Raw genomic sequence first — 19,700 nt, forward strand, 5'->3', positions numbered from 1 at the left:
TGTATAGTAACTCCAGCTCTTAAATTCTGTACAGCACTTTGTGACAACAGCTGATGTAAGAAGGGCTTTATAAATACATTTGATTGATTGGAATTCTGATGGACTTTGGTTTTTAATATAAAGATACAATTTAATCATATTACATGTAGTAGAAAGCGATGGGTTAGAAGAAGCCTACATAACCAGCCCATAAAGTACAATTTAATCATATTATATGTAGTAGAAAGCGATGGGTTAGAAGAAGCCTACATAACCAGCCCATAAAGTACAATTTAATCATATTATATGTAGTAGAAAGTTATGGGTTAGAAGAAGCCTACATAACCAGCCCATAAAGTACAATTTAATCATAGTATATGTAGTAGAAAGCTATGGGGTAGAAGAAGCCTACATAACCAGCCCATAAAGTACAATTTAATCATATTATATGTAGTAGAAAGTTATGGGTTAGAAGAAGCCTACATAACCAGCCCATAAAGTACAATTTAATCATAGTATATGTAGTAGAAATTTAATCATAGTATATGTAGGGCTAGAAGAAGCCTACATAACCAGCCCATAAAGTACAATTTAATCATATTATATGTAGTAGAAAGTTATGGGGTAGAAGAAGCCTACATAACCAGCCCATAAAGTACAATGTAACATCCATATATGGCCAGTTATGTAATCTTTAACATTGACTTATCCTGCAATAGATTTCATTAAATTAGTAACATACATTTTGTCTTCTTCAAAATGCCTCTTAAGGTTGAAAGTAATTTAAAACTACATGCAATCAAGATTACATTACTGGGTTTGGATAATCCAAAAAGTACCTTACTGATTACAATTTGACAGGTAACTAGTAACGGATTACATTTAGAAAATAACTCACCCAACCCTGCCTATAGCCTACTGTCACCTACGGTCAGACAGATCTACAGTTAAAACAGATCTATACGGTACCTTGAGATGAGTGACGAAGTTGGAGGTGACGCTCCTCTTCGCCTGTATCCTGGTGCCGCATGCTTTACAGTTGGACTCGATCTTGCCGTTCTCCCCCTCAAACACGATGTTGAAGTAATCCAGAATGGACACCTTCGAAATTGACGCCATTGGGATGACCAACCTTTATCCTCGGAAGTAGATTCAACTTTCCAAAAGACAACAATCGAGATCTCTCTACCTATTCTTTCTTTTTTTTCCCGAGCCTCCCTCTAGTCACTACCATAAGAGCGGAGGGGTGTGTGCGTTTTCTTCCTTCCTACTCACTGTAATCAAAACGCTGGCAGACGCGCGCAACAATAGATGGGTTAAAACAGGCGACTTGCCAAAAGAGCGCCTTGGAGCTATCGCGTTTCAGCTAGCTACGATGCTCGTACACGAATCATGCTATTAAACAAAGTATCTAGTATCGCTGCAAACACTGAAATCCTGTAGCTATCCAGTCCTGCCTGGTCCGTGTTATCAAACTGCACCAGCTACTCGAGGAGGCTGGGCTTTCGGGCTAGCAGAGGATGGCGGCCACCATTGGTCCAGGAAGTAAACCAGATACGCGTTTCCGAAACACTTCGGCAGTTATCGGCAACGCTCGGCCGGATCAACTCAATATATCGTTCAGTATAATTCCCCCACCGTAGACGCTATATTTTATAGTCAAATGTCCTTTAATTTGATTGCTTTTAGTATACACAGGCAGCCCAATTCCACTAATTGGTTTTATGACCAATCAAATCAGATCTTTTCACATCAGATTTTTTTTCAGAGCTGATCAGATTGCTCAATAAAATTGGACTGTGTAAAAAACAGCCTTTTTTTACTTTTATTATCTATCCTGATGCCTAGTCACTTTACCCTGCCTTCATGTACATACAGTATCTACCTCAAATACCTTATTATTATATATCCTGATGCCTAGTCACTTTACCCTGCCTTCATGTACATACAGTATCTACCTCAACTACCACATCTCCCCATTCCCTGCATATTGATATGCTATTGGTACTTGGTACTTCTTGAATATAGCTTCATTCTTGCGTGTTTATTTCTCACCAGTCCATTCATTTAAAGCATTGGATTGGTGCAGGCATGGCTGGAGAGAGTTTCCACCATATTTCTCACACCAGTACATTCATTTATATCCATGAGGGGGATAATATGAGTGCACACTTCTGGAGAATGTAGCCAGTATGTCTAGTCTGCGTCAGATCTAAACCAGGATCTGGCCAGTCTGCCTTTCAGTCTGGTCCTGGTTGCTGTGGAGCTGCAGCTGTTCTCTGGTGGTCAGGACTGTAGATCAGCCATCTGCGCTAACTGTACGACTATGGAGAGAGGAGTTTTCCCCATTACAACATAGTAGCGTGCATGCAGAGAGACAGACAGACAGCTGTATGGCCACAGATGAAGACAGAAAGAGGAGAGAGAACGAGTGACAAGAGCTTCATTTGAAGACTACAATTTATCATGTCCTAAAACACATCTATTAACATTTTTAAATGTTTTCTGAATGTGGTTCATGTTTCATCCATACTGGTGTGTGCAAGCAGAAGGAAAGATACCCTACTATGTTTCATCTATCCTACCAGTCAGGCAGACTGGCAGACAGACAAACAGAAAACTAGCCTACCTTGTTAGAATGAGGCCTGGGCCTGTTTGAGGGTCTGATTCCAAACTACTTCAGATGGTCCTGCTGGGGATTGGGTTCAGTATTGCCTATTTATTAGGATCCCCAAATAACTGTTGCCAAGGAAGTGGCTACTCTTCCTGGGGTCCAAACAGGAAACAACCAATAAAATCCATAATGTACATTACATAGCACAGATAGTCTAGAGTTTAGAGTGTTGGGCCAGTAAACAAAAGGAGACATCACACCCTCCTTGTCTTTAGGTCCATTGTTTTTTTCTGTTTTTCACCTTTATTTAACCAGGTAGGCCAGTTGAGAACAAGTTCTCATTTACAACTGTGACCTGGCCAAGACAAAGCAAAGCAGTTCGACACATACAACAACAGAGTTACACATGGAATAAACAAAACATAGTCAATAATACAGTAGAACAGAGAACTGTAAGGAAAGACGACCAAAGGAGGAATTGGCTTTGGGGGTGACCAGTGAGATATACCTGCTGGAGCGTGTGCTACTTGTGGGTGCTGCTATGGTGACCAGTGAGCTGAGATAAGGCGGGGCTTTACCTATCAGAGACTTGTAGCTAACCTGTAGCCAGTGGGTTTGGCGACGAGTATGAAGCGAGGGCCAACCAACGAGAACGTACAGGTCGCAATGGTGGGTAATGTATGGGGCTTTTGACATAACGGATGGCACTGTGATAGACTGCATCCAGTTTGTTGAGTAGAGTGTTGGAGGCTATTTTATAGATGACATCACCGAAGTCGAGGATCGGTAGGATGGTCAGTTTTACGAGGGTATGTTTGGCAGCATGAGTGGAGGATGCTTTGTTGCGATATAGGAAGCCAATTCTAGATTTAATTTTGGATTGGAGATGCTTAATGTGAGTCTGGAAGGAGAGTTTACAGTCTAATCATAGTGATGCTGGATGGACGGGCAGGTGCGGGCAGTGATCGGTTGAAAAGCATGCATTTAGTTTCCCCTGCGTTTAAGAGCAGTTGGAGGCCACGGAAGGAGAGTTGTATGGCGTTGAAGCTCGGCTAGAGGTTGTCCTCCACCTTTCTCTCTTCAGGAGACTTCAGACCCTCCTTGTCTTTATGTCCATTGTCCTCCACCTTTCTCTCTTTAGGAGACATCACACCCTCCTTGTCTTTATGTCCATTGTCCTCCACCTGTCTCATCTCAGAAGACCTTAGTTAAGTAGAAATGGTTTATAATCTGCGGCTAAGCATAGCTCCCTGGACTTCTCTTGCACCGACTCTATGCAAAAACACTGGACTCTACCCACACACTAACACACACTTAAACCCCAACGCACACATACACAAACTACACATGTCCACACATAACACACCCACACATGCATACTGATGCCACACACACACACACTCACACACTTTCACACTCACCACATACACTGCTTCTACTGTTTATGATATATGCTGTTGCCTAGTCACTTTACCCATACCTATATATACATAGCTACCTCAATTATCTCGTACCCCTGCACATCCACTCAGTACAGGTACTCCCTGTATATTGCACCCCCCTATCCACATCGACAGGACCACAGTGGAGAAGGTAGAAAGCAGCAAGTTTCTCAGCATACACATCACAAACAAACTGAAATGGTCCACCCACACAGACAGTGTGGTGAAGAAGGGGCAACAGTGCATCTTCAACCTCAGGAGGCTGAAGAAATTTGGTTTGTCACCTAAAACCCTCCCAAATGTTTACAGATGCACAATTGAAAGCATCATGTCGGGCTGTATCACCGCCTGGTACGGCAACTGTACCGCCCACAACCGCAAGGCTCTCCAGACGGTGGTGCGGTCTGCCCAATGCATTACCGGGGGCAAACTACCTGCCCTCCAGGACACCTACAGCACCCGACATCACAGGAAGGCCAAAAAGATCATCAAGGACAACAACCACCCGAGCCACTGCCTGTTCACCCCGCTATCATCCAGAAGGCGAGGTCAGTACATGTGCATCAAAGCTGTGGACTACAGCTCGGAAGAATCCCAGAACATGTTCCAGTCTGTGATAGCAAAACAGTCCTGTAGTTTAGCATCTGCTTCATCTGACCACTTTTTATAGACCAAGTCACCGGTGCTTCCTGCTTTAATTTTTGCTTGTAAGCAGGAATCAGGAGGATAGAGTTGTGGTCGGTTTTTGCCAAATGGAGGGCGAGGGAGTTGATGGAAATTTGGTAGAACTGATTTAAGTTTCCCTGCATTAAAGTCTCGGCCACTAGGAGCGCCGCCTCTGGGTGAGTGGTTTCCTGTTGGCTTATTTCCTCATACAGCTGACTGAGTGAGGTCTTAGTGCCAGCATCTGTCTGTGGTGGTAAATAAACAGCCACGAAAGGTATAGCTGAAAACGCTCTATACTATTCTACAATATCTTAGTCACTTAATAATAATATCTCGCATTACTCATCTCATATGTATATACTGTATTCTATACTATTCTACTGTATCTTAGTCCGTTCCGCTCTGACATCGCTCGTCCATATGTATATAGTCTTAATTCATTCCTTCTTAGATTTGTGTGTGTAACGGATGTGAAACGGCTAGCTTAGTTAGCAGTGCGCGCTAAATAGCGTTTCAATCGGTTACGTCCCTTGCTCTAAGACCTTGAAAAGGTAGTTCCCCTTGCTCTGCAAGGGCCAAGGCTTTTGTGGAGCGATGGGTAACGATGCTTCGAGGGTGAATGTTGTCGATGTGTGCAGAAGTTCCCTGGTTCGCGCCCGGGTATGGGCGAGGGGACGGACGTAAAGTTATTCTGTTACATGTGTGTATTGGGTATATGTTGTGTAATTTGTTAGATATTACTTGTTAGATATTACTGCACTGTCAGAGCTAGAAGCACAAGCATTTCGCTACACCCGCAATAACATCTGCTAATCACGTGTATGTGACCAATAAAATTTGATTTGATACACATTGAACAACAGATAGTCCCCCCACAAAATCTAAAGGTAGTTTGTTAAAATAAATTCTGTCCTACAGTACCCGTCAAAGGTTTGGACACACCAACTCAATCAAGGGTTTTTCTTTTTCAATTTTCTACATTGTAGAATAATAGTGAAGACATCAAAACTATGAAAGAATACATATGTAATCATGTAGTAACCAACCCTGCTAGGTAAAGTCCCCCCTTATCTCAGCTCGCTGGTCACCATAGCATCTCCCACCTGTAGCACACGCTCCAGCAGGTATATCTCTCTAGTCACCCCCAAAACCAATTCTTACTTTGTCCGCCTCTCCTTCCAGTTCTCTGCTGCCAATGACTGGAATGAACTACAAAAATCTCTGAAACTGGAAACACTTATCTCCCTCACTAGCTTTAAGCACCAACTGTCAGAGCAGCTCACAGATTACTGCACCTGTACATAGCCCACCTATAATTTAGCCCAAACAACTACCTCTTTCCCAACTGTATTTAATTTATTTATTTATTTTGCTCCTTTGCACCTCGTTATTTTTATTTCTACTTTGCACATTCTTCCATTGCAAAACTACCATTCCAGTGTTTTACTTGCTATATTGTATTTACTTTGCCACCATGGCCTTTTTTGCCTTTACCTCCCTTCTCACCTCATTTGCTCACATTGTATATAGACTTGTTTATACTGTATTATAGACTGTATGTTAGTTTTACACCATGTGTAACTCTGTGTCGTTGTATCTGTCGAACTGCTTTGCTTTATCTTGGCCAGGTCGCAATTGTAAATGAGAACTTGTTCTCAACTTGCCTACCTGGTTAAATAAAGGTGAAATAAAAAATAAATAAATAAATAAAGTGTTAAACAAATCAAATATATTTTAGATTTCAGATTCTCCAAAGTATCCACCCTTTGCTTTGATGACAGCTTTGCACACTCTTGGCATTCTCTCAACTAACTTCACCTGGAATGCTTTTCCAACAGTCTTGAAGGAGTTTGCACATATGCTGAGCACTGCTGTTCCTTCACTCTGCGGTCCAACTCATCCCAAACCATCGCAATTGGGTTGAGGTTGGGTGATTGTGGAGGCCAGGTCATCTGATGCAGCACTCCATCGCTCTCCTTCTTGGTCAAATAGCCCTTACAAAGCCTGGAAGTGATTTGGGTCATTGTCCTGTTGAAAAAACAAATGATAGTCCCTCTAAGCACAAACCAGATGGGATGGCGTATCACTGTTGATTGCTGTGAGAGCCATGCTGGTTAAGTGTGCCTTGAATTCTAAATACGGCAGCGTAGCCTAGTGGTTAGAGCTTAGGACTAGTAACTGGAAGGTTGTGAGTTCAAACCCCCGAACTGACAAGGTACAAATCTGTTGTTATGCCCCTGAACAGGCAGTTAATCCACTGTTCCCAGGCCGTCATTGAAAATAAGAATTTGTTCTTAACTGACTTGCCTGGTTAAATAAAGGTAAAATTAAATTAAACATATATATGTAGTGCATTCAGAAAGTATTCAGACCCCTTGACATTTTCCACATTAGTGTTAAGTTACAGCCTCATTCTAAAATTGATTAAATTGTTATTATTACACATCAATCTATACACAATACCCCATAATGACAGAGCAAAATTACTCTCAGGCCATACGAAACAAGATACTCTGGTCTGATGATTCCAATATTGAACTCTTTGGCTGAATTCCAAGCGTCACGTCTGGAGGAAACCTGGCACCTTCATTACGGTCCTCGTTCTTATCTTTGCACTTTCCTTCTAAAATTGAACAGAACATAGGCTGTACTAAAGTCCAGTCCACACTGAAGATAGTGCATTTTTTGGAGAAGGCCTATTCTATTTTTTTCCCGGAAGAAGCCTTTGACTCTCCTCCTGAACTTCCACCTTAAGCCTACACAGAACAGCCATTGGTCAGGCAGCACACAAAAACGTTTGTGATCAACAAGAGCAGAGCATCCCGGGCTCAGACTTGGAATATCCATTGCGGTGTGTAATGATGCCTAGTTTTATTTACACCATCCCAGCAGCTATCTTAGAAATATAACTTTTCTCTCTGCTTATCCGAGCATACACTTTGTAGTCTATAGCCTATAGGCTATGGATCATTTGATTGAGACCACTGTACAAAGCCTATAGGCAAACTTGATATTGCACGCCCAGCAGAGATTCAGAGACGAGGTGCGGCATCGGGCACACATCAATATATAGCCTAATAAACATCTAAGTCTAAAACACTGACAAATATAGAAATGTCACAAATTACATGACCCTCCCCTGGAATAGATTTAAAAAATAGTAAAACCTCCAATTGACAGAAACTGAAAAAGCATGACCGCCCCCATTTTCCTCCAGGTAACACTTCAGTAAATATAGATTTATCCCTTACAATAGTGCAGGTGATCGAATCTCAACACTAAAACAATGTTGCAAATGTCGGAGAGACAGACAGCAACGACTTTTCAAAATTCCGCTGTTGAAAAGCAATTACGAGTCTAGATGCTTTTTTCGTGGAAATGAAGTGTATAACTTTTCTAGCTGGGCTGATAAAACAGTGGATTGAGCAGTGAGATGGAACAGAGTAAATAGACATTTCAATTCATAGATTTAGCAGGTGGTAATTTGTGGAATAGACCACCGTTCTATAATCCCTGACACGATTTGGAGATTTATTTTTCATAAACGACCGTATCATATTCTTTGAAACTACAGCATTTAGCAAAATAGTGTATCAATATGGTTTTAGTACTTTAGGACATTCACACATCAGCTTTGTTCATTTGATTCATTCGTTGACGGCAACTTGTCACACTTCCGTGTGTGATGTTTGTGATACATTTCATTGGCCGACGCCTTGTGACAACATCCATGTTCCGAGACGACTAACCAATCGACAGTTTCTAAAATCTCACGTGTGTGGCTTCGGCACATAAAGTTAGCTGTTTGATTGGCTATTGTTATCACAAGGGTCCGCCTACTTTTAACCCCTTATTCCCGAGCCACAAATGGAAGTGCCGAAGTCTGTCTGAATGATTTTCTATGTATCCGCCTGATTGGAGTAGGAATAAGGTAGCTGAGTGGAACCTGTAGGAATATCTATCTCATATTTCTGTCAGATCTTTTCGTCCCATTGGAAATCGAGGTTTGAGGAACTTGGCTTCTCTAATCAGCTTTATCTAGCGTCTTCATCTCTACCTTCGCAGTAAGTTGGCTAACGTTACACAGAGAAATGATACAACATTAAATTACTCAAGACAGCTTTCACTGTCGGAGTCTGAATGATGATGAGTTGAGCGGTTAAAATGGATGTGCCAGTAAAGCCGAGTGGTCACTCCGAGGTAATGCGGTCCGGTATGGCGTCCCAGCAACAACAAATAAAATGTTGGAGTACGCGATTCCGGTAAAGCGTGAGCCTATCACAATTTAATACAACAAAAATATATAGGCTATTATACCATTATTTAACAACTGCATGTCAGCCGCATGAAAAATGTGCGAGTTGACTGGAAATCGGCTGGTATAAACCTCACATTGCGTTGTGATTTGAGGAGAACGCTTACATTTTATCAAGGCGGGTAATGTTACAATACACGTTGGTGTTTTGTATCATGTTTTTTCCCCATTTATCCAATTGCGGGTGCATAGTGCACTGTTGGTGTCTGGATGTTGAAATGATTTTGTAAGTGGACTAACGTGCGAGGGTAGTCTACAGGAGCTGCTTTGTTTAGTGATTGTTTGACCATTAGATGACTGGTTGTGTTTATGCCACTTTAAAAGGCATAGGCGGTGTGTCCATTAAGTCCATTAAGTCACTAGAAAGTAAATACCAAAATAGATAATTGAGTTGGGACTGTCAGTGAAAAGCAGAGAGACCCAGCCTAGCATATTGCAATATTTAAAAATACTGTAGTGACCCACACAGACAGCTGTGTGTTATGTGTTAGGCTAGTAGATGGTTGTGTTGTACACTGCTCAAAAAAATAAAGGGAACACTAAAATAACACATCCTAGATCTGAATGAATGAAATATTCTTATTAAATACTTTTTTCTTTACATAGTTGAATGTGCTGACAACAAAATCACACAAATTATCAATGGAAATCAAATTTATCAACCCATGGAGGTCTGGATTTGGAGTCACACTCAAAATTAAAGTGGAAAACCACACTACAGGCTGATCCAACTTTGATGTAATGTCCTTAAAACAAGTCAAAATGAGGCTCAGTAGTGTGTGTGGCCTCCACGTGCCTGCATGACCTCCCTACAACGCCTGGGCATGCTCCTGATGAGGTGGCGGATGGTCTCCTGAGGGATCTCCTCCCAGACCTGGACTAAATTAGCCGCCAACTCCTGGACAGTCTGTGGTGCAACGTGGCGTTGGTGGATGGAGCGAGACATGATGTCCCAGATGTGCTCAATTGGATTCAGGTCTGGGGAACTGGCGGGCCAGTCCATAGCATAAATGCCTTCCTCTTGCAGGAACTGCTCACACACTCCAGCCACATGAGGTCTAGCATTGTCTTGAATTAGGAGGAACCCAGGGCCAAGCGCACCAGCATATGGTCTCACAAGGGGTCTGAGGATCTCATCTCGGTACCTAATGGCAGTCAGGCTACCTCTGGCGAGCACATGGAGGGCTGTGCAGCCCCTCCAAAGAAATGCCACCCCACACCATGACTGACCCACCTCCAAACCGGTCATGCTGGAGGATGTTGCAGGCAGCAGAACGTTCTCCACGGCGTCTCCAGACTCTGTCACGTCTGTCACATGTGCTCAGTGTGAACCTGCTTTCATCTGTGAAGAGCACAGCATCTTGGTGTTCTCTGGCAAATGCCAAACGTCCTGCACGGTGTTGGGCTGTAAGCACAACCCCCACCTGTGGACGTTGGGCCCTCATACCACCCTCATGGAGTCTGTTTCTGACCGTTTGAGCAGGCATATGCACATTTGTGGCCTGCTGGAGGTCATTTTGCAGGGCTCTGGCAGTGCTCCTCCTTGCACAAAGGCGGAGGTAGCGGTCCTGCTGCTGGGTTGTTGCCCTCCTACGGCCTCCTCCACGTCTCCTGAAGTACTGGCCTCCTGGTAGCACCTCCATGCTCTGGACACTACGCTGACAGACACAGCAAACCTTCTTGCCACAGCTCGCAATGATGTGCCATCCTGGTGAGCTGCACTACCTGAGCCACTTGTGTGGGTTGTAGACTCCGTCTCATGCTACCACTAGAGTGAAAGCACCGCCAGCATTCAAAAGTGACCAAAACATCAGCCAGAAAGCATAGGAACTGAGAAGTGGTCTGTGGTCACCACCTGCAGAAGCACTCCTTTAATGGGGGTGTCTTGCTAATTGCCTATAATTTCCACCTGTTGTCTATTCCATTTGCACAACATCATGTGAAATTTATTGTCAATCAGTGTTGCTTCCTAAGTGGACAGTTTGATTTCACAGAAGTGTGATTGACTTGGAGTTACATTGTGTTGTTTTAAGTGTTCCCTTTTATAAATCTGCTATCTGCCAATCATGGGAATGCCTGGAATGTTCTAATGCCGGGCATCTTGGCGGTTGGTGGAGTGGAGGGGGGTTGGGCAGGGGGATGGAGCATTGGAAGATAAGACCAGGCTCAGCCTTTGTTCTCTCTCTTACGTCTGGGCTTCACAAGAGAAGGTCACGGCTGGCTTGTGGGGTATCTTTCGTTAATTTGACGTGGTGCTACGGCCAAACAGTAGCCTGTGTATAGCTGGGTTACTAAACTGTTAATTCGTAACCTCAACCCTCTGTCTGGACAATTGTTCCTTTATGATCTAGTCAGGTCATTACATTTGTGTCAGAAGTGATTGGACCTCCCATCCACGACAGTGCGTGTGCTTGGCCGGTGAGCGCGTTCCTGTAAGACGAAGAGTCACAAGCTAGCGCGAGGACGCGCTCTTTGAAATAGGGGAGTAGTGTAACGACCCTGGGTTTATATTCGCGGAAATCGACTCTGCCGCACGAGCATGCTTTAGCGCACCGTACCTGCTCCCTGCTGTTTCTTTACAATACAATGGTGGAAAGCAAATTACTGTTGCTGTAAAGAGAAGATTGGAGTCTTTTCGTCAGTCTTTATGTGATCAAATTTCTTAACTTAATTGAGCAAACTAGTAGCCTGTTGTATTGGCACCAGCGGAGAACATTGGCCATATCCCCAGTAGGTGTGCATATTCAAGGTCTTTATCATTGGGTCGGTGCCATGTTTAGTTTTTGTTTTTGGACAATACATTCCTCCAGGTTAGATGGAAGTAATTTTCTATTTGTGTCTCCCTTTCTCGTAGGCCTATTATATGGATCAGACAACGTTGTTTTTATTGATCTGTTTGGCAGTGTCAGTTGAGTAGGCTACCCTGTCATTTCTGTAGTAAAACAAAAAAAATCTACTTTCACTATACGATTTTGGTAGAGTTTCTGTCCCAGACAAGTTTGAGATCGGAGACAAAATCCCAATGTCTGTTTACTCGGGGCATGCAACTGTCTCCGGCGGTTGTTTAATGTAAGCGGGACTGAGATGCAGTCTGGGTGCTACCGATCTCGTCTTTAAGCAGTCCAGATATTTCCAAACTTTTGATTTTATCGGCACAATCTGCAATGCTCTTGTAGTGTGAGATGTGCAACGACAAGTTTAGCCCTTTCCCACTTGGACAAAAGGAACACCTATGTGAGAATGCTGTTATTTTAATTTTATTTAACCTTTATTTAACTAGCCAAATCAGTTGAGAACAAATTCTTATTTACATTGTCAGCCTACCCCGGCCAAACCCAGACCCTAGATCCTGGACTTCCTGATGTGCAGCCCCAGGTGGTGAGAGTAGGCAACAACACATCTGCCACGCTGATCTTCATCACTGGGGCCCCTTAGGGGTGTGTGCTCAGTACCCTCCTGCACGACTCCAACACCATCATTAAGTTACCTGATTACACAACAGTGATCAGACAACGATGAGACGGTCTATAGGGAGGAGGTCAGAGACCTGACAGTGTGGTGCCAGGACAACAACCTCTCCCTCAACGTGATCAAGACAAAGGAGCTGATCGTGGACTATAGGACTACAGCCCCGGCCGAACAGGTCCCCATTAACATCGACGGAGCTGAAGTGGAGCAGGTTGAGAGTTTCAAGTTCATTGGTGTCCACATCGCCAACAAACTATCATGGTCCAAACACACCAAGACAGTCGTGAAGAGGGCACGACAACACCTTTTCCCCCTCAGGAAACTGAAAAGATTTGGCATGGGTCCTCAGATCCACAAACAATTATACAATTGCACTATCGAGAGTGTCCTGAACGGTTGCATCACCGCCTGGTATGGCAACTGCTCGGCATCAGACTGCTCGGCATAAGGTGCTACAGAGGGTAGTCTGCCCAGTAGATTACGGTGGCTAAGCTTTCTGACATCCAGGACCTACGCTATTGTTCAAAAGTTTGGGGTCACTTAGAAATATCCTTGTTTTTGAAAGAAAATCACTTTTTTGTTTTTTGTCCATTTGAAATAACATCAAATTGTTCATGTTGTAAATGACTATTGTAGCTGGAAACGGCTGATTTAAAATATATATTTTTATGGAATCTACCTAGTCGTATAGAGGCCCATTATCCGCAACCACCACTCCTGTGTTCCAATGGCACATTGTGTTAGCTAATCCAAGTTTATAATTTTAAAAGGCTAATTAATCATTAGAAAACCCTTTTGAAATTGTTAGCACAGCTGAAAACTGTTGTGCTGATTTTAAAGAAGCAATAAAACTGGGTTTCTTTAGACTAGTTGTGTATCTGGAGCATCAGCATTTGTGGGTTTGATTACAGGCTCAAAATGGCCAGAAACAAAGAACTTTCTTCTGAAACTCGTCAGTCTATTTTTGTTCTGAGAAATAAAGGCTATTCCATGCGAGAAATTTCCAAGAAACTGACGATCTCGTACAACGCTGTGTACTACTCCCTTCACAGATTAGCGCAATCTGGCTCTAACCAGAATAGAAATTGGAGTGCGAGGCCCCGTTGCACAACTGAACAAGAGGACAAGTACATTAGTGTCTAGTTTGAGAAACAGATGCCTCACAAGTCCTCAACTGGCAGCTTCATGAAATAGTACCCGCAAAACACCAGTCTCAACGTCAACCTTGAAGAGGTGACTCCGGGATGCTGGCCTTCTAATTAGAGTTGCAAAGAAAAAGCCATATCTCTGTCCAGTGTCTGTGTTCTTTTGCCCAGATGTCCAGTGTCTGTGTTCTTTTGCCCAGATGTCCAGTGTCTGTTCTTTTGCCCATATTAATCTTTTCTTTTTATTGGCCAGTCTGAGTTATGGGTTTTTCTTTGCAGCATCCCGAAGTCGCTCTTCACTTCACTGTGTGAACAATATGGTGGAAACTCTGTCCAGTTACGTTTTCACCAGTCCAGTGTTTTAAATGTAATGTAAGGCAGTGAATGAGTGCACACTTCAGTAGAATGATTGAGAATTGGAACATAACCCTAGCCTCTATGAATGGGCAGCTGGTAACATGTCTCACTGATTGGCAGATGGCGAAAAGCCCCGTCCGAGCCGCTGGCGTCCCCCACCCCTATTGGCCGCAGGACCTGTCCATCCCAGGCTACGTGGCGAACGATAGGTCAATGCATGAGATCTTGTCCTTCCTCTTCTCTGTGTCGGGTCTCTTCCTGCTGTCCACCTGGGTCCTGACGGGCCGGAAGTGGGCCAGGGATGGCCGTGGTCAGGAGTTCGGGGTGGCCAGGCGGCTGGCTATCTGCTGGTTTGCTGTCTGTGGGTTCATCCACGGGGTCATTGAAGGATGGTTCTCTCTGTATTATGACGTCATCCCCTCAGACCAGAGCTTCCTGTCTCAGCTGTGTAAGTAGAACCTAGTGCTGGAACCCTATGGTAGAACTTCCATTCACTACTAGGACCTTGGACTCTCTTGTAGAACCTAGAACCTAGTAGTACTAGAACCATCCAGTAGAACCTCCATTCTCTTCTAGAACCCTCTTACTGCAAGAAAAAGGAAATGAGAATCCGCAACAAGCAGAATGTAACTAACAGAACGTTGTCTTCTCTCATTGTCCTCAGGGAAGGAGTACTCCAGAGGAGACAGCCGATATGTCATGTAAGTTTTTTATTTATTTATTTTATTTACTGTCGTTTTCTTTTTTTTATACTGTACAAAAATATAAATGCAACATGTCAAGTGTTGGTCTGTTTTAGCTGAGATAAAAAATCCTAGAAATCATCCATATGCACAATGTATTGCTCTCACATTTTGTGCACACATTTGTGGTGTGGCATATCAATAAGCTGATTTAAACAACATGATCATTACACAGGTGCACCTTGTGCGGGGGACAATGAAAGGCAACTCTAAATAGTTTTGTCACACAACACAATGCCACAAGTTGAGGGAGCGTGCAATTGGGTTAGGGTTAACCCTAACCCTAACCCTAACCCCAACCCTAGCCCTAGCCCTAGCCCTAACCCTAGCCCTAACCCTCTAACCCTCTAACCCTCTAACCCTAACCCTAACCCTCTAAACCCTAACCCTAACCCTAGCCCTCACCCTAGCCCTAACCCTAACCCTCTAACCCTAGCCCTAACCCTAACCCTAGCCCTAACCCTAACCCTAACCCTCTAACCCTAGCCCTAACCCTAGCCCTAACCCTAACCCTAACCCTAGCCCTAACCCTAACCCTAACCCTCTAACCCTAACCCTCTAACCCTAGCCCTAACCCTAGCCCTAACCCTAGCCCTCTAACCCTAACCCTCTAACCCTAACCCTAACCCTAGCCCTAACCCTAACCCTCTAACCCTAGCCCTAACCCTAACCCTAACCCTAGCCCTAACCCTAACCCCCTAACCCTAACCCTAACCCTAACCCTAACCCTAGCCCTAACCCTCTAACCCTAGCCCTAACCCTAACCCTAGCCCTAACCCTAACCCTAACCCTAACCCTAACCCTAACCCTCTAGCCCTAACCCTCTAACCCTAACCCTCTAACCCCAACCTTAACCCTAACCCTCTAACCCTAGCCCTAACCCTAGCCCTCTAACCCAACCCTAACCCTAGCCCTAACCCTAACCCTAACCCTAACCCTAACCCTAACCCTAACCCTAACCCTCTAACTAACCCTAACCCTAACCCTAACCCTAACCCTAACCCTAACCCTAACCCTAACCCTAACCCTAACCCTATTGTCATGCTGACTGCAGGAATGAGAGCATTTCATGTATTATTATATTATCATGTTCATCTCTCTATTGTAAGCCAATGTTTATTTTAGAGAATTTGCCAGTATGTCCAACTGCCCTCACAACCGCAGACCATGTATAACCACGCCAGCCCAGGATCTCCACATCCAGCTTCTTCACCTGTGGGATGGTCTGAGACGAGCCACCCGGGCAGCTGATACGACTGTGGGTTTGCACAACTGAAGCATTTCTGCACAAACTGTAAGAAACAGTCTCAGAGAAGCTCAACTGCATGCTCGTCGTCTTGACCTGACTGCAGTTCAGGGTCGTTACAGACTTCATTGGGCAAATGCTCACCTTCGATGGCCGCTGGCACACTGGAGAAGTGTACTCCAGATGGATTAATCCCGGTTTCATCTCTACCGGGCGGATGGCAGACAGAGTGTAAGGTGTCGTGTGGGCGAGCGGTTTGCTGATGTTGTGAACAAAGTTCCCCATGGTGGAGTTATGGTGTGGGCAGGCATAAGTTATGGAAAACGAACGCAATTACATTTTATCAATGGCGATATCCTGAAGCCCATTGTCATACCATTCGTCTGTCGCCATCGCCTCATGTTTCAGCATGATAATCGGCATTGAGCATGATCGGGATGCTCTGGATCGAAGTCTACAACCGTGTGCCCCAGTTCTCACCAATATCCAGCAACTTCGCACAGCCTTTTGAAGAGTGGGACAACATTCCAGAATCAACAGCCTATCCTCTATGCAAAGGAGATGTCGCACTGCGTGAGGCAAATGGTGGTCACACCAGATACTGAGATTCTCAGATTGAGTGTTTTAATAATCACTTCTACAGGGTTGCAGGCGTGATTGCAGGGTACAGTGAAAATCTTAGGCTCCGAGCTCTAACATACAGGAAATAAAAGTGTGAAAATGGTTCTATAAAAACTATAATAGAGAAGCAGGTGGAATGACCATTGAGTGGGGGAATGACTGCCGGAGAGGATGGCTGCCATTTAATGGGCTCTTAACCAACTGTGCTATTTTGTTTTTATTTTTTGTCGCATTTTTACAACTTATTTTCTACAATGTTGCTGCTACCGTCTCTTATGTACAAAAAGGGTTAAGGTTGAGCTTCTGGACCGATTATTATTTTAATTTTATTTTTTTTCCCAACGCAGATACCGATTTTTATTGGACAACTTTTTATTTAAAAAAAACAATGACACAACACTACTGAATGAACACTTTAAAAAAAACAATGACACAACAATACTGAATGAACACTTTTTAACTTAATAGAATACATCATTAAAATCAATTTAGTCTCAAATAAATAATGGAACATGTTCAATTTGGTTTAAATAATGCAAAAACAAAGTGTTGGAAAAGAAAGTAAAAGTGCAATATGTGCCATGTAAGAAAGCTAACGTTTTTAAGTTCCTTGCTCAGAACATGAGCACATATGAAAGCTGGTGGTTCCTTTTAACATGAGTCTTCAATATTCCCAGGTAAGAAGTTTTAGGTTGTGGTTATTATAGAAGTATTTCTCTCTATACCTTTTGTATTTCATATACCTTTTGACTATTGGATGATCTTATAGGCACTATAATATTGCCAGCCTAAACTCGGGAGTTGAGAGGCTTTGTCATAAACAGCGCAATGCTTGAAGCACAGCGAAGAGCTGCTGGCAAACGCAGGAAAGTGCTGTTTGAATGAATGCTTACGAGCCTGCTGCTGCCTACCACTACTCAGTCAGACTGCTCTATCAAATCATAGACTTAATTATAATATGATAACACACAGAAATACGAGCCGTAGGACATTAAGCTTTGTAATGAGCTGACACTATTGTATGAAGGCTGAGCTGTAGTCGATGAACAGCCTCCTCACACATGCATTTTTTTTTTTGGTCCAGGTGTGTAAGGGCATTGTTCAGTGTGTTGTCAGGTGATCTGTCGGGGTGGTAGGTGATTGGAGAGAGTGGAGTGTGTCGAGGAGGTGATTGGAGAGGGTGGAGTGTGTCGAGGGGGTGATTGGAGAGGGTGGAGTGTCGAGGGGGTGATTGGAGAGGGTGGAGTGTGTCGGAGGTGATTGGAGAGGGTGGAGTGTGTCGAGGAGGTGATTGGAGAGGGTGGAGTGTGTCGAGGAGGTGATTGGAGAGGGTGGAGTGTGTCGAGGAGGTGATTGGAGAGGGTGGAGTGTGTCGAGGAGGTGATATGATCTTTGACCAGCCTTTCAAAGTACTACTGACATGTATTTTTTTTGTTTAGTAACTGTAGTCTGAGAACAATTCAATCAACTGCTGAGTGTTCTCTCTCTCCTCCTGTTCAATCACTCTCCTCCTCCCTCTCTGTGTAGAGCTGATAACTTCACGGTGTGTATGGAGACAGTAACAGCCTGGTTCTGGGGTCCATTGAGTTTGTGGACAGTGTTTGCCTTCCTGGCCAACAAACCATGCCGCTTTGTTCTGCAACTCATGGTCTCTCTTGGTAGGTACACTGATACAGTACCGTGGTGGGGGACCCTATGAGCTGATTCTGATCTGTGTGTTTTTAAGGCTGACATTATATTATCTTATTCCAGGTCAGGTAACCCCTGTCCTCTGTCTCCAGGTCAGCTGTATGGGGCGGTGCTGTATCTCTACACAGTTCTGTGTGTCTTAACCCCTGTCCTCTGTGTCCAGGTCAGCTGTATGGGGCGGTGCTGTATTTCTTCACTGAGCACCGTGATGGGTACAGCCACAGTCAGATGGGTCATCCTCTGTACTTTTGGTTCTATTTTGTCTTCATGAACATCCTGTGGATCATCATTCCTCTGGTCCTCATACTGGATGCATGGAGACACCTGCAGCAGGCCCAGACACACACTGACCTGGCCCAGAAGGAGAAGGCCAACTGATGAGCAGGGGTGGGTGGGAGAGCAGCAGAGGGGTGGGGGGCTATTCAAAAAAAAAAATCAAAGTAGCTAGACGGAGGAAGGTAGATACTTTTAACTCTGATTAATAATAGTAGTGTTTGTGAACTGACCAAACAAAATAATGTTGATAGATACGCTGTATCATGTATGTGTGGTTTGTATTGAATATTTTTCATAATTTGGTGGCATTATGCAATGTGAATTTTCCCTTTTTCTAAACTGATTAAACACATGACGACGTGGTGCTTGACTCTTATCTGTTGTGTACAGCGCATTCAAAAAGTATTCAGTTCCCTTTCTCAACATGTTTATGTTACAGCCTTATTCTAAAATGGATTGAATTTGTTTTCCTCATCAATCTATATACACTACCCCATAATGACAAAGCGAAATGAGACTTGAAATTGAGCTCAGGTGCATCCTGTTTCCATTGATCATCCTTGAGATGTTTCTACAACTTGATTGGAGTCCACCTGTGGTAAATTCAATTGATTGGACATGATTTGGAAAGGCACCTGTCTATATAAGGTCTCACAGTTGACAGTGCATGGCAGAGCAAAAACCAAGCCATGAGGTTGAAGGAGTTGTCCGTAGAGCTTAGTGACAGGATTGTGTCGAGGCACAGATCTGGGGAAGAGTGGCAAAAAATGTCTGCAGTATTGAGGGGCCCCAAGAACACGGGGGCCTCATCATTCTTAAGTGGAAGAAGTTTGAAGCAACCCAGACTATTCCTAGAGCTGGTTGCCTGGCCAAACTGCGCAATCGGGGTGAAGGGCATTGGTCAGGGAGGTGACCAAGAACCTGATGGTGACTGACAGAGCTCCAGAGTTCCTCTGTGGAGATGGGAAAATCTCCCAGAAAGACGACCATCTCTGCAGCACTCCACCAATCAGGCCTTTATGGTCTAGATAGGTTGTGTATATATTGATATGTAGGCTGCGTGTGCCTTAAAAAAAAGTAATGTAGTTCCGTTCTTGTCTATTAATGTTCTGTGTCATGTTTTAGTGTTTTGTGTGGAT

The 19,700-nt window shown here is 43.9% G+C and overlaps 2 protein-coding genes across 4 annotated transcripts in view; one reads left to right on the forward strand and one right to left on the reverse strand.

The window, feature by feature from the left end:
- Positions 1-1,508, reverse strand: part of si:dkey-109j17.5 — a 70,758-nt gene extending 69,250 nt beyond the window's left edge. For all 3 annotated transcript variants that reach the window (XM_046344839.1, XM_046344838.1, XM_046344837.1), the window contains exon 1: positions 949-1,508. In XM_046344839.1, coding sequence (XP_046200795.1) covers positions 949-1,098 — 150 coding nt within the window. In that variant the 5' untranslated portion in view covers positions 1,099-1,508. The remainder of the gene's footprint in view (positions 1-948) is intronic.
- Positions 1,509-8,542: 7,034 nt separating this feature from the next.
- On the forward strand, positions 8,543-18,924 carry LOC124032445 (EBP cholestenol delta-isomerase). Its single transcript, XM_046344850.1, has 5 exons — positions 8,543-8,765; positions 14,107-14,434; positions 14,651-14,687; positions 18,124-18,254; positions 18,449-18,924. Exons 2-5 carry the CDS (start codon positions 14,107-14,109, stop codon positions 18,661-18,663), a joined length of 711 nt encoding a protein of 236 aa, XP_046200806.1. The 5' UTR covers positions 8,543-8,765; the 3' UTR covers positions 18,664-18,924.
- The last annotated feature ends 776 nt before the right edge of the window (positions 18,925-19,700 follow it).

This window comes from Oncorhynchus gorbuscha, linkage group LG03, assembly GCF_021184085.1.
Source record: "Oncorhynchus gorbuscha isolate QuinsamMale2020 ecotype Even-year linkage group LG03, OgorEven_v1.0, whole genome shotgun sequence".
In the NCBI taxonomy this organism is placed as follows: Eukaryota; Metazoa; Chordata; class Actinopteri; order Salmoniformes; family Salmonidae; genus Oncorhynchus; species Oncorhynchus gorbuscha.

What these genes read in the sequence shown, in the direction of transcription:
- LOC124032445 (XM_046344850.1), top strand. Translation starts at nt 14,107, where the DNA reads ATGGCGAAAAGCCCCGTCCGAGCCGCTGGCGTCCCCCACCCCTATTGG. An exon ending in GAGCTTCCTGTCTCAGCTGT is followed by an intron (nt 14,435 to 14,650) that starts GTAAGTAGAACC and finishes CATTGTCCTCAG; the next exon opens with GGAAGGAGTACTCCAGAGGA. An exon ending in GCAACTCATGGTCTCTCTTG is followed by an intron (nt 18,255 to 18,448) that starts GTAGGTACACTG and finishes CTCTGTGTCCAG; the next exon opens with GTCAGCTGTATGGGGCGGTG.